At 46.1% G+C, this 14,121-nt stretch overlaps 1 protein-coding gene across 1 annotated transcript in view; it reads right to left on the bottom strand.

Moving 5' to 3' along the window:
* The window catches only part of Abca13 (ATP binding cassette subfamily A member 13), a 312,721-nt gene that overhangs the window by 18,265 nt on the left and 280,335 nt on the right, over positions 1-14,121 (bottom strand). Inside the window, 2 exon segments of the mRNA XM_063233618.1 lie at positions 4,544-4,647; positions 10,687-10,821. Coding sequence (XP_063089688.1) covers positions 4,544-4,647; positions 10,687-10,821 — 239 coding nt within the window.

Genomic DNA, 14,121 nt, shown 5'->3' with positions numbered 1-14,121 from the left:
GAAGAAAAGGAGGACACAGAGCAATATGAAGGCAAAGTTACAATATTTCACTAGAACGAAGTAAGAGTCAGTGTGATAAATTAAGGTGGAACCTGTGGTCCCGGGCCAACCACAAAGAAAATGGACCAGTGCGCCATGCCTAAAATGTAAAAATATTACCTTTAAAACTATTTATGTAATATATAAAGGCTGTTAAATAGGAACAGAGACACAAAAAACACAGGAGCCATCAAAAAACAAACAGCAAAATGGAAAATCCAAATCCAATCATGCTTATAATTACATTAAATGCAGAATTCTCTGATTATCTTACTCAAAAGGCAGAGACTGACATCCTGGAGGGGAAGAAAGCCAGATCCAACTACTGTATATACCTGCACCAGAAACTTCCCTTCTATTCAAACACACAGAGTCTCAAAGTAAAAAGATTCAAATACCATACAGACAGGAGCCAAAAGATAGTGTGGGTGGTAACATCCTCACACAAAATAAGAATTTAAAATAAAAAACACCTACTGAGACAAAGAAGGACATGGCATAATGATAAGAAGCAGCAGCATTTGGAAGGTCACAGTTAAGGATGCGGGGTTACCTAACTCCACAGCTTCAAATACAGGGAGCCAGAAGTGACCATAGATTCAGAAGGAAAAGAAAACATTGCTGTGTCACTTGCCGAGCTCAGTCTCCCATTCAGTACTGGACAGAAGACTTTAGCAAAGCACCCCCAAGAGTATGGAATACTCAACGCCCCACCTGGCCTGTCTATGCAGCGTTCCACACAGGACCAGCAAGGCACACACTGCTTCCCACCTCTATGGATGCCCTCAGGACATGCCGCATGCTCCACCAAGCAGGGGGAAAGGAGAGGCCGTGGGCGGGGCAGGCTGCCTCCACTTCCTCGCAGGTGTGGCATGCTGTCACATGTGTCATTTACAGGCATCTTGGTAACTGTCACGCTACAGCAGCAGGGCTGGAGAGTTTGCAAAACCAATGCAAATTTATTGGTTCTCTAGTTTTTCTCAGCACAGAGCAGAGCAGACTGGAAAACTCCTGACAACTTTATAGGGACAGAAATCACAGAGAGCACTGCTTTTGATCACAGCAGAGTTAAATTGAAAATGAACATCAGAAAGAAACCTAGAAAGCCTTCCAAATGGCAGGAAAATAACAATTCTAAATAAAGTATAAGCCACAGAATAAATCACCAAGGAAAGGACAAAACATTTCAAGTGAATGAAATATTTTATAATAGAAGAGAAGAAAAGTCAGCGTCTCTCGAGAACTGGCCATCCTGGAACTTGGAGGCCACCGAGAAATCAGCCAGTCAGCCCTCCTGGTAAGCAGCACAAGCTGCGCCCTGTCCAGGGAGACAAAGGTCAGAGAGCGCCTCCTGTGAATCTACAATGCGGGCTGAGGATCAAACCCCGTACGTGCCCTCCAGCCAAGCAACCCGCTGGTGCAGAGGACAGGCTGAGCTGACAGCAACTGAGGCACATAAAGCACCTAAATGCTTGTGTTGTTGGGTTGATTATGCAGGCCTGGGGCCAGCGGTCTGCGCATCTCTTGGGAGGATGACAGCATGTAATATAGCAAGTATGCAGGATTTCCTTCTGTCTTGTCTTTGAAATTATTGTTCCATTTGCTTTGTCATGATTATTATTGTTGTTATTATTATTATTATTATTATTATTATTATTATTATTATTATTTGCTTTTTTCAGCATTCTCTTTTGGTTGGTTTTATTGTGCTTTGTTTTTGGTTTAACTGTGCTATACCTAACGGAATGGACAACTATTGTGAAGATAACAAGATACCCCATGGGAGCCATTGTTGTTTTCCTGGTATCCTACTTTTAAGTTCTGTACCAGTCCTTCTGCTTTGGTTTAATTGGCTTTCTCTGTCTTGTTTTGTTGGATTTTATTATCTTTAAAGTAAAAAAAAAAAAAGAAAATGTGGAGGACTTACAGTATCCATTTTCAAAACCTTATACAGAAACCCGCTATAACCAAGACTGTGCTACACAGGGAAAAAGAGGAGATTTAGAACTGGGAGTCCAGAAAGCTGTGCTGTTTATAGTCAACTGATTTTTCAACAAAAGCACCATGATAATTCAATGAGGAAAGTGTAGGGTTTTCAAGAACTAGTGCTGAAGTAATTATATAGCCACATTCATAAAAGTGAACTTAGGCTACTCATACTATACACAAAGACAAGCTCAAAGTTTATCAAAGACTTTAAAAAAAATAAACATAAGGTCTCGCTATGTAGCCCAGGCTGGCCTTAATCTTCTGCCATCCTCCTGCCTCTGCCTCGCAAGCACGGGGATTACAGGCATGTTTCACCATGCCCAGCTGTACCAAAGACTTTTTAAGGGCTAAAACTATTTAGAAGAAAACCTAAGAGCATTCCATCACTGGTGATCAAAGAATTCTTAGATATAACAAAAGCACTAGCAAACCATATATCCCTCAAGGGACTTGTGTCTAGACTGTAATTAACACCCAGGGCTACTTATGTTACCTGTACAGAGCCTCTTACAACACCAACTACGTTCTTACCATAAGATCCCACAACCACATCCTTGATGTTTACCTAAAAAGACTGGAAAACATCCATGCAAAAGCCTGTGAGTGGGAGTTTATAAGGGCATTATTCGGATCTGTCAAGACTTAGAAGAAACCCAGCTACCCCTGGGTAAATAACCGTGGTGCATCCGGCCCCCGAAGACTACGTGGTGTTGGAAGGAAATGGGTTATGGGACTGCGATATGGACCAAGGAAGCAATGAAGAGGAGCCACTTGCTCTCCGAAACTGCCCACGGTCCACCTCCAGGCATTGGCACTCTGGACAGGTGAATACCTGGAGCTGGGAACAGAGGCATTGGTTGCAGGGGCTGAGCAGGAAAGAAGGGAAAATCAGTGAGGGCCAGGGAGTGCATGGGATGGCGGTTCGTTGGTGATCACCTGCCATGATGCTTCTCCAGACCTGCAGAGGGTCCAGGGCCAGGACCAGACCCTAATGTCAACTGTGCACTGTGGGTAACAATAACACCTGTGTCCATTAATTACACAGTAGACTACTACTCACCAATTAAAAGGAAGGGATTCCTGATGTATGCTACAACGTGAATAAGTTTGCAAAAAAGAAAAGGACAAGAAGTCACCTACAAAAACAACCCATTACATATTTCCATCAATATAAAATGTCCACAAAATGCAAATCAATGGTTTCCTACGTTTGTTTTGTTTTGGTGTGTATGCGTGTTTGTGTGTGTTTGGAGTATCAGAGATACTGACTATGGCTCTAACTCTTTTTATTTTTATTTGGAGACCAGGTCTTGGTCAGTTGCTAAGTTACCCTCAATGGGCTTGAGCTTGAAGTTCTCCTGCCTCAGCTTCCCAGTGTGCTGAGATCACGTATGTGGTCCAACACGCCTGGATTGGGGTTTTGCATGGAGGAAAATGTGGTAAAGTATCAGATTCTTGATATCCTTGAAATTTTTCTCACCACGCAACTTATTTACCCAGAGGAAAGATTCATGTCTGAAGTTCAGAGCCTTCAGGATTCTCGGTAACCGAGCCCTGGCTCTGGCTGCTCTGGGCCTCTGATGTCTACATCTGTGGCTCTGTGTGGCTGGAATTCTGTGCCTCAGGGTTAAAAACAAACCCGCAGTTGAGAATCCCAGGCACACAGTTAGCTCTGTAGAGGGAAGCATTTGGCCAGACCGAGGCCCCAGAGGACCCCTGGGAGACACCATGGCCAGGGCATGGTCTCAGGACAAGGCTCCTCCACCCTCTGCTAGGACCCAGGCTTTCCCAGCACTGTGCTCTGCTTTCTTACCCACATCCTAGGCTGTAGAAGGGGATGCTACATATGTGATCCAGAGCCACAATGGGGATTTAAACTGAAAACATCCATCATAGTAAATATCTCATCACTGCAAAGCCCTCACTCAGCCCTCCCCCTGGATGCCAGTACACTCATCCCATCGTCCCTGCCAATTTCCACAGCAGCTGTGGCGTCCCCTCTTGTGTCTTTAGTCACACTGTCTGGCTGCCTCCATGTCCTGAACAGGCCTGAAACACATCCCTTTCAAGATTATTTTGAACTTGAAAAAAGTCAGCAGCTGCAGGACTCCAGATCTGGTGAATGAGGCTGACGGGACGCAGGGCCTGGTTTCTGTGAGCTGCGTATGCACTGGATGGCACTCAGCAGCGGCATTCACCGTATATTTGATCACAACCATAACAACCGTAAAGACCCTCAGGACAGAGGACTCCGGAGGTGCCTCGGAAAGCAGCCAGGATGGTGGGATGAGTGCACTGGAAGGAGGTGGAGGGTGGTAAGTGGGGTTCACAGCAATGCATCCTTCAGTGTAGTTAATTCTTTTAAACTCAGACACGCAGCATGTACTGTGATCTCCCTTTGTGCCCACAGGTGAAGGAGCCACTGAGTGGCACTGTGACTGGCCTTGGCCTCCTCCATGTTTGTTGACCTCTGCTCAGCCCCACTCAGAACACAGCCACCCAGTGTGCCGCTCACCTGTGAGAGGTGAGCACTGCGGCGCAGCCCGCCCTGACCTCCTGCAGAATCGTCCGCCACAGGAAGCGCTTGGAGCACGGGTCCATTCCAGAGCTGGGCTCATCCTGGAGGAGACACGTGGTGAGATTTGGTGAACATGCGTGGAAGTACACACTCCACGCCGGGTAGGTCCTCGGAACTGACAGGAATCCCGGCTCTGGCTGCCCAGGGCTCCCCTCCAGTGCTTAACAAAGCTCGGAAGCCTGGTGAACCCTGAGTGGGTGTCTGGCTCCCTGTGCCTCCTTCGGGATGGTGGTCCTAGGGCCCACATCCTGCTCACCTCCTGCACTGTCCAGCAACCAGTACCATGGAGTGGGGGAGGCAGGCACAGGGAGGAGTCTGGGGTCACAGAGCATTTTCATGGGGACCAGCAGGGAGTCCCTTCCTTGGCTAGTACAAAACCACCCCGCAGGCCCTCCTTGATGGCTGGCAGTTGCCTCAGTTTCCCTAGGAGTACCTTTAAGACATGGGGAAAGGGCCCCAAACACAACCAGCACAATGGCAGAACTGTAGGGACACACACAGTCTAAGCCCCAGTAGTCACCACAGGAAGAACAGATGCAGGGCTCACACCTGGCCCCCTTTTGGGCCCAGTCATACTTTTTTTTGTACCAGGCATCAAACTCTCTACCTCATGCTTGCCAGGCAGGCACTTATGTCGCTGAGCTAAATCCCTGGCCCTGTGCCCAGTCTTACACATTTCCCTCCCCGCTGCCCGAGAGCCCCTGAGAGGCTTGGGTATGCAGGCCTGCAGAACAGGTGAGACAGCCTCAGTAGCCTGTGCCCAACTGGCAGGTGAGGTGATCCTTTCCAGGTCAGGACAGACTAGAAAAGGGGACAGATGTGAAGACAGCGAGGAGAGATGTCACGGAGCATGAAAACAGCAGCACACGGAGAAGCAGGACGCCAGCCTCAGAGTGCAGCAGAGTTCCAACCACCGGGCTTGGCAGAGCAGAGATCCAGGAACTGCCCGACACAGAATTCAAAGCCATCATCTGAACCACACTTAGAGAGGTACAGGTGATAGGAGGCAAGAATTACGTGAAATCAGAAAAACGAGGCATTAGCAAAGACAGAAGGCGGGAAAAGACAGCAACCAGAAAGGCTCCAAAGGAGAAAGAAATTACCTAAGAAGAACTCCAGGGCAGGAAAGGCGAGGCACCAAACCAAAAATACAATGGTGCCCACTGCAGAATCACTTGAGAAAATGAAAGAATCTGTGAACTGAAATACCAGTTATACACAATTACTCATTTAGAGAAGAAAAAGAAGAGGAAGCTAAGAAGCAATGAGGAAAGTCTGCAAGATTTCTAAGACACCATCAAGAGAGCTACCTTTTGCGTAGTGGCATTTACAGAGTAAAGGGGCCTCCACACACTGCAGGTGGGAAACTACCTTAGTTTATCTGTTATGGAAAAAAATCACAATTAGAAGTAAAAGCACCATGGACCTGCATTTTCAGGTCAGGGGATGTCTCCCAAGAGTGTGCACTCAGTATGACAAAGAGGCCCCTGCAGGCCCACCATTACTCTGGCACTGTCCATGTTGGCTGATCCATGGAGCCAACCGAAATATCCCCAGGTGGATAAATGATTAATAAAAACACAGCACCATCACACAAATGAACATTAATCAACCATAAAAAATAAAATGCTATCAGTTGATGACACAAAGGAGCCTGGACATTACAAGAAGCAAAATAAATCAGCCACAGAAAGACAAGTACCAAATATTGAACTCCATGTGTACACTGGAATATTATATAGACTTTAAAAAGCAAATTCTGTAGTTTTCAACAACATATACATGAACCTGAAGAACTTGATTTCAATGAGAAATGGGCCAAACATGGGAAGATATCTATTCTCGACCTCATGTGTGAAATCTAAAAACTTCAGGCTTACAGAACGAGAGACTGGTTGTGTAGTAGAGAGTGAACCTGGGATGTGAAGAGACACAGGTCGAAGGGTACAGATCATGTAGGACAAATATGATCTGGAGACTGCACATCTTGCAGAGGGATTTCTATGATCTGAATCATTTGTCCCTTCTAGATCCACACTGGAACTTGACCCTCAGTGTAAGGGTACTGGGCACAAGTGTGGACTTGGGTGGTGACTGTATCATGGAGACTCTCTCCAAACAGACAACAGTAGGTATCCCTACAAAAGGTGCTGATGGAAGGTCTGTCCCATGTTGCCCTCTGACTGCTACCCCATGATGACACAGCATTCCTCCCTCTGAGGGACATGTAGTTCAGGGCGCCTCCGTGGAGAGGTATGAAGACCTTTCTTCCTTCAACTGCTAAACCCAGGGCACCTAGATCTCAGACATCTAGCTTCCAGAACCATGACAACTACATTTCTGTGCGTTGAAAGTCACCTCAACCGTGATCTTCTACTATAGAAGGGCAAATGAACTGCAGGGGACTATGGTTACTGTGGTAGACTAATGGTCCACTTACAACATCAGGGACCTGACTCAGTGTGGTGCTGGGTTTTGTGGCCAACAGCATAAAAGGACAATCAGAGGGAAGTCAGTATGTTGTTGGTTCCCCTGGAGAAGCTTGTCATGTCAGCTTTCCTGATATGAACTCAGCTGTTCTTATCAGAGGAGCTCGAGTCCTTGATGTCACTGAGGATGACTGCAGTTCTCTTCAGGGGAGCTCTGGACCTTACCTTGAGCATCACTTCCTGGCAGATCCCTCAGCCTGGTGGCACAGATCATGCATGCCACTGACACAGACGTTCTGGCTTCCATAACTGACCTGAAGCCTTCCCAGAGCAGATCCATAGAACAGACTTGCAGCATAGGACACTATCTTGGGCTCTAGGTCTTCAGCTGGACTTCTACAGGACATTGCCGTGAAATCCAAGCCCTCTGCTGGAGTCTTTGGGTTAATAGTGCATGGTCAGATCACTTGCATGCTCTGTATTTGAGTTTTTTGGGTGAATATTATAAAGTAAATTATGTGTCCTGTATTGAATCTATTCCCTTGTAAACCTCCACTGTAACACTTAACAACTCAGTGCTGTGCATTTGAAATTTGCTGAAGAAATAGGTTCTGAATATTCTCACCATATACTCGAAAAAGAGAAATGGCCATTAACAAAAGGAAATGATGTGCTAATTAGCCTGATTATAGCAATCATTTTAGAGTAAATATGTTTATTAGAACATTTCACTGTGTGCACTGCATGTATTTAATTTTTATTTGTCAATTATATCTCAATAAAACTGGGGAGGGGGGTTCACTTAAGCTCAGCTCCCCACTGAAATGTGGTTAGGTGTTTTCAAGATCAGTCCTCACCATCGGAATAAGGCCCCTAGACAGACAAACTGAAGTGGCAAAAGGTTTCATTTATTTAGTGACATCAGATGAGCTAAAATTTCTCGGAACCTGAAGCTTCTCCTTGATCAAGCTCCAAAGCACTTGTTACCCGCAGCCCTGCTGCGAGGAGTCTGCCCAATGGTACCACACATTTCTGAGCTTTTTGCAGCCAAGAAGCACTAAACACATTTTTCTTAAAAGCTTCAGGTCATCAGCTTCTCCCCAAAGGTCCAAGCAGATGGGCAGTGGAGTGGGGAGACAGCTAGCCGGAAAAAAATAAATGCCTGGTCATTTCTGCAAAGGAAGTGATGATGTGAGCTGCCATAGAATGAGTAAATGAGGGGTGTGAGGCGTAGCTCAGCACTGGGTCTGCAGGGATCATTTTACAATTCCCTGAGTGTCCCATGGTGCCAGCTCCTTGAGCAGATCCCATCTCTCCATGGGAAATGTCACAGGCACCACTTTGCCTGGTGCCCTGCATAGGCAGCACGTCCAGGGCCACTCAGGGCTTCTTGTGTGGATATTATGCACTAAACCCTGGGCCCCATGCTCACTGGGGATTTTTCCATGCACTGTTCTCAAAGGTTCCATGACACAGACCTGACAAGCAGGAAATTTTCAGACAGAAGGGACAGAAGCACGGAGTGTGAGAGGTCATGTGCTGCAGAATCACAACCCATGGCTGGGACTCCTGCATCCCCACATGGCCAATACACCAGAGTCCTGGCATCCAGGGAGGAAGAGCAAGGGTAGCGGGATGAAGACACAGGGTCTGTGGGGAGATGAGGGCCCGGTCCCTGACTGGCTACCCCTGTCCACTTCTGCTGGGCCGAGGACAGAGACGCTGCATGGCAGGAAGTGAGCCCCATGTCTAGGCAACCCTTCGGCGCGCCGCCTGCCTGTCCGCGAGAGGCTAATGCTGTGTGCAAACTGCAGAATGGGGCAGATGCTGGTTTCGAGACAGGTTTCTGCAACATCCCTTTATTTGGGACGTTGAAACAGTAAACTTGGAACAAGTAAAAGGAATATTCAGGTGCATTTACAATACACAGCCAGGAAACAGTGAGTTTTTCCCAACTCATGTCTTCAGAAATCCCAAGAACATCAGCAGAAAATGATGCTTCGGTTTTGTTTCTCTGCTTTTTGACTCCCCTTAGGGTGCCAGGCAGAGTAACCCCAGGATGTCTTGATCAGAATCCAGTCCACTTCTTGCTTCAGGGCCGTTATGCTTGGTTAGATCCATTCCTAAAATCCAAGGCTTCTGGTCCTCACTCCAGCTAATGTCTCCATCCCACTAACCTGAGCTGACCATATTTGCAGGTGGATTACAGACTGCCTGCTGCCTCCTGGCACTGCTACTCACCCTCTGCCCCGTGGCTGGACCCCTCTTCCCTCCCTTCCACATTCCAGTGGCAACCAGCTTTACATTGCTGTTACAAATAACTGAAGAAATCAATTTATAAAGAGAGAATATTCATTCTGGCTCCAGTTGGAGCTTCTAGGCCATGATTGGTTGGCCTTGTTGGTTTGCATCTATGGCCAGACACTCATCATGGCTGGGGTAGGTAATGGAGAAAAATTGCTCACTTCATGGCCAGGAAGTGAGAAACAGAAAGAGGAAGTGGCCTGCATTTTACAGTCCCCGCCGAGAGCAGACATTCATGGCCCAAAGATTCCACTAGGACCTGCATCTTCAAGATTCCAACACCTCCCAGTAGCACCACATTTGGGGATCAAGCCTTTGTAGGGGGAGGAATATCCAAACGATGGACCCCTGGCACCCATCCTCTTGACTTAGCACAGACCTGTGTCACTATTGCTATTATATCAACAATATCTGCAGGGAGAAAAAGGCTTGAAACTGATATGCTAGAAGAAAAATCATAGATTGAATTTCAGATTAGAGGTGAACTCTAGTACTCTTTTCTAATGCAATTTTAATATTAAAATTTAATTGACTTTTTAATTTGACAAATATAGAATAAATGTGTGATTCCTACATAATTCCAATGATATTTTATACTATGTTTGGTGCATATTGACAAGACACAAGCTTAATAGTTTGTAGAGTCAATGTTATAAGTTCTTGAGTTATTTCCTGGAAGAATTCTGGTAGACTAAAATAAACCATGGAATGGATAAAAAAGATGTGATATTTTTATAGAATAGAGTGTTACTCAGCTAAACTTGAGACTTTCATAGGTAAATGGATGCAAATTGAGATCATACTCATAAGTGAAATAAAATCAGAATTGCTTATATAAATATTGTATTGTTTCTCCAATGTAAATAAACTGAAAGAAGAAATAAAATCCAAAATGTACAATAGATACTGTGAAAATGAAAGGGAAAGAAAGTGTTAGAAAGGAAAGAACAACTAGGATGGGGAAAGAAGGAGGAAAAAAGTTATATATATTACAAGATAGACAAGTATACTACTAACCTCTGTTGGTTCACAAAAAGAACAGTTTGTGCTTCATTATTTGATTATTTGATCATTTTATGCCTAAATCTTGCAATCTGAACTACTTGTAAGATCTTAGTATGTAATATATTCACTAGTGTTCATTTCCTATTATTTCATTTGAAATTCTGTGTTATCATTTTTATTCTTTGTTTGTTGCTATTGTTCTGTTTTCAAAATTAAAAAAGAAAAGAAATGAAGGCAATAAGAACACAATGACAACAAATAAAAATAAAGTATGTTTACAGGTCCACCTGCCACATGGACTCCCCTCGGACAGGGACATTTCTGTGCCATTGCCCTACTCACCAGTAACAGGATGTCCGGTTTGCCCACCAGGGCCAGGGCAGTGGAGAGCTTCCGCTTGGTCCCCCCGCTGTAGGTCGCCACACGCTTGTCCGCATGGGCTTCCAGGTGTAAGCGCCTCACGAGGTCTGCAGCCACCTGGACAAGACAGACCTGGTGAGCCGGCCACAGGTGCCAGGCCTCAGCCCTGACCCCTGCTCCTTCCTTGCACCATCCCTGCCCAGCCTGCACACAGTGGTCAAGCGCAGCTCCTGCTCCCCGCCTTCCCCATGGGGAGAAGCGGAGAATGGACAGGGGCGTTTTCATTCCTGATGGCTCCACAGCACCTGGGGTTGCGAGAGTAGATGGGAAAGAAACAGGATCAGGACTGGGTCTGGACGCACAGCCAGGCTGAGTGAGCAGAGACAGAGGAGGACGAGGTAGGAAATAAAGCCAGAAGGTGAGGGGTCAAACCTGCAGCAAGGAGAGAAAGAGCCAGGGAAGCCTGAGCATCATTGCTAGGACTGAAATGTCTGCTTCAGAGCCAGAAGCCACTGGTCAGTGTCTGTGCTCTCAGGACCTGGATAGGAGACTGGCTGGGCTGGGGGAAGGGCGGGGAAAGGCCCTCTGCTCTCAGCTGTGGGGAAGAGCTTCCTGGAGTCCGGACACTTCGCATAATTTAAAACATTTACAGTTTTACCTCTGTTTTGTGGCCACAGCCATGCCCCTATAGACCTTTTTTTTTCTTTTTTTCTTCCTTCCTTCTTTCTTTTTTTTGGTTAAAAACTATCATACAAACTGATCAAGATAAGACCTGAATCCATTTTTAGGAGCAGAAAGAAAAATTCTCTTGGGTTGTAAACCTGAGTTAATAATTCTGGACCCGAAACACCCACATGAAACACAGTTTTAAGCCAATGCACATGGTTTTTGATAAAAGCAGGGTATCTGGAGCAGGAGCTATGTGGTGATGATGAGGGACTAAGAACCCCAAGAACAGGGGGTGACCACACACTTCCTGCTCAGATTGGTCAGCATGAACTGCTCTAGTGCTTTACTGGGCATGAAAGTCATTTAGAAAATGAACTGAGGGCCGTGAGTACCAGTCTGTGGTCCTCAGCATGAGTGTAAGGAACGCAGCCTTTAAGGCCTCCTACCTTCTGCCTAGGTGAGTTCTCAAGCCCTTTGTCTGTTCTTACTGAAAACAGTCATTTCTCCTAATTTACTTTGTAGGAAACATCTTTCTTCCTGCTCTATTAAGTCCAGTTGTCTCAATTTACATAAACTGAATAAAATGTATTTAATTACATAAAAATACTCAAATAAAATGTTTTGTTCAAAACATGCAAATAAACACAAATGTTCGTGGAGTGTTACATGAGTGAAAAGATATGAACCCAGGCCTGCAGGAGTTAAAGGGTTGACACGGGTGCTAATGGATATTGTCACCTGAATTTTTCTGAGAGACGAACTACAGAGAAGTATGAGACTCAGCCCACAGGATCCACCACACGTAAAGTGAAGGCCAGGAACCAGGGAGGAACCGGTGGTGATTTTTAGGTCCATAAAATTACCAAGTGGGCAGAGAAGGCAGCCTGATGGCACAGCATTGCCTAACATTTACCAGGCCCCGGGCTGCATCTCCAGGACCAAAGAAAAAAACGGAAAACAGCTTCCCAAGAACAGAAAACTGGGAAGTGCGGGTACTGGGGTACTGGAAACTTTCCTTCTTATGCCTTTTGCACAAAGAGTAACCATAAAGGGAAGCTACCAAAGAGACCAAGGTAAGGGCACCCAGTCCTACCGAAAAGCACCCCAGAATAGCAAGAAAAGTTTTAAGTAAATTTGCCAGTTTTGCTTATTTTTTTGAAACCAAGTAATGTACACCATGTTTCTCCAATTTTACCCAAAAAAAAAAAAAAAAAAAAAAAAAAAAAAACACCACAAAGTTAAAGAGGGCAGCCTGCACACTTTGGATCAGTTAACCATAGCAAAGATTCTAGATTACACCAGGACAAATGGACCGGTTTGATCTAATGTTCTCTGAATGTCACATTTTCAGAAAATAACTGAAAATGGCCTAATAAGATGTATTTTGTTTCCATCTCTGCTGCGCTCGGCACTGCTATCAAAATAATAGAAAATGTGATGTCCCAGCAATCAGTGCTGGCAAAATACTACCTTTCCCCAAGTGCCAGAGGGATGGGCTCTCTGTCATTCTCCCAGGGAAAAAAGTGGCATAAGTTACAGAAGCCTCTGTCACTTTTCCTCTCAAAAAGCTCTAAAGTTGCATCGTGTTTAAGGCAAGGGGCAGGGACTCTCTCTGTCTTTATGCTCCCAGAGGCACCTTCACATCTGGTTCACAGCAGGGCTGCCAAGACACGCTTCCCAGGAACCCACGTGCACACACACTTCATTCTGAAGTCAGGTTTTCTGGTAGCTCCTCTGATGTGCATATCAAGACTCTCTGTGAGATCCAAGATCCAAACAAATAGTTTGGTAGGAAAAAGGAGCCGAGGGTTTCAGGGAACACACCGTCTTCTGTCCTTCCCTCTGCTGACCCCTACCAGCTCCTATCCTGTCTTCTAACTTCCAGCAAACCTGCAAAAAGAGACTTCCCCATGAAAGCCACACCTACAAGGAAGGTACTGGGAAGTAGCCCACAGTGGGCATTTTTCCTGGTAGCGATTTGCAAATATTGGTAATAGTAGCATGTAGAGGGGGCTCTCTTTTTCTTCTATCCCAGGGAGGAAAAGTAAAACCCAGCATTCACCAGCTCCCCTCTGTCTAGAAGGGTTGTTGCTTGTCTGGATATAACACTAGCCTGAAATCGCTACCATCAGCTCCCTTATATGCTTTTCCCAGCACACCAGGTCTCACAGCCTCTGTCTCTTGCATCTTCTGGTTACAAACATGACATAAGAAAGGGTTAATCAGATCCAAGATCAAACATGCAGAGTGTATAAAATGGGGCAGTGTGAGTGCTGGAGGAGACGGAATCATGATGTCGACCCGGGGAGCCCAAATGCAAGCCCAATGGCTGGGCATCTTCCCATCTGACTGAGTGTGCAGGAGGGAGAGACACACTGTACAGACTGCCAGCAAGCAGGGCACAGGGGGCTGCAGACTGGAGTGGGCTTGAGGATGGAGGGGCAGAGTGAGAGCACTGGGCACTGAGCTGGGAATGACTTTCCATCCAGCATGGGAGAGTCGCCCCAGATCTCAGGAGACATCAGTGGCTGCCAACATTACCCTAGAAAGAAAGATGGCAGCGTGGAGGAAAAAGCCAACATGAGCTGCAGATGGGTCTTGGGTAATACCTCACACATCCATGCAGGCTCAGAGGAGTGGGGAACAGTGCACTGCAGGACCCAGCTGGAGCCTGTGACAGGAAATGGTGAACTCATGCTCAGGGATAGAGGAGCCATGCAATAACCCCACACAGCGTCCCCTCCCTTG

The sequence above is a fragment of the Cavia porcellus genome, unplaced genomic scaffold, assembly GCF_034190915.1.
Source record: "Cavia porcellus strain 051 isolate PalLab524CR breed Dunkin Hartley unplaced genomic scaffold, mCavPor4.1 scaffold_23, whole genome shotgun sequence".
NCBI lineage: Eukaryota > Metazoa > Chordata > Mammalia > Rodentia > Caviidae > Cavia > Cavia porcellus.
This window is presented reverse-complemented; position numbering and strand designations above follow the sequence as displayed.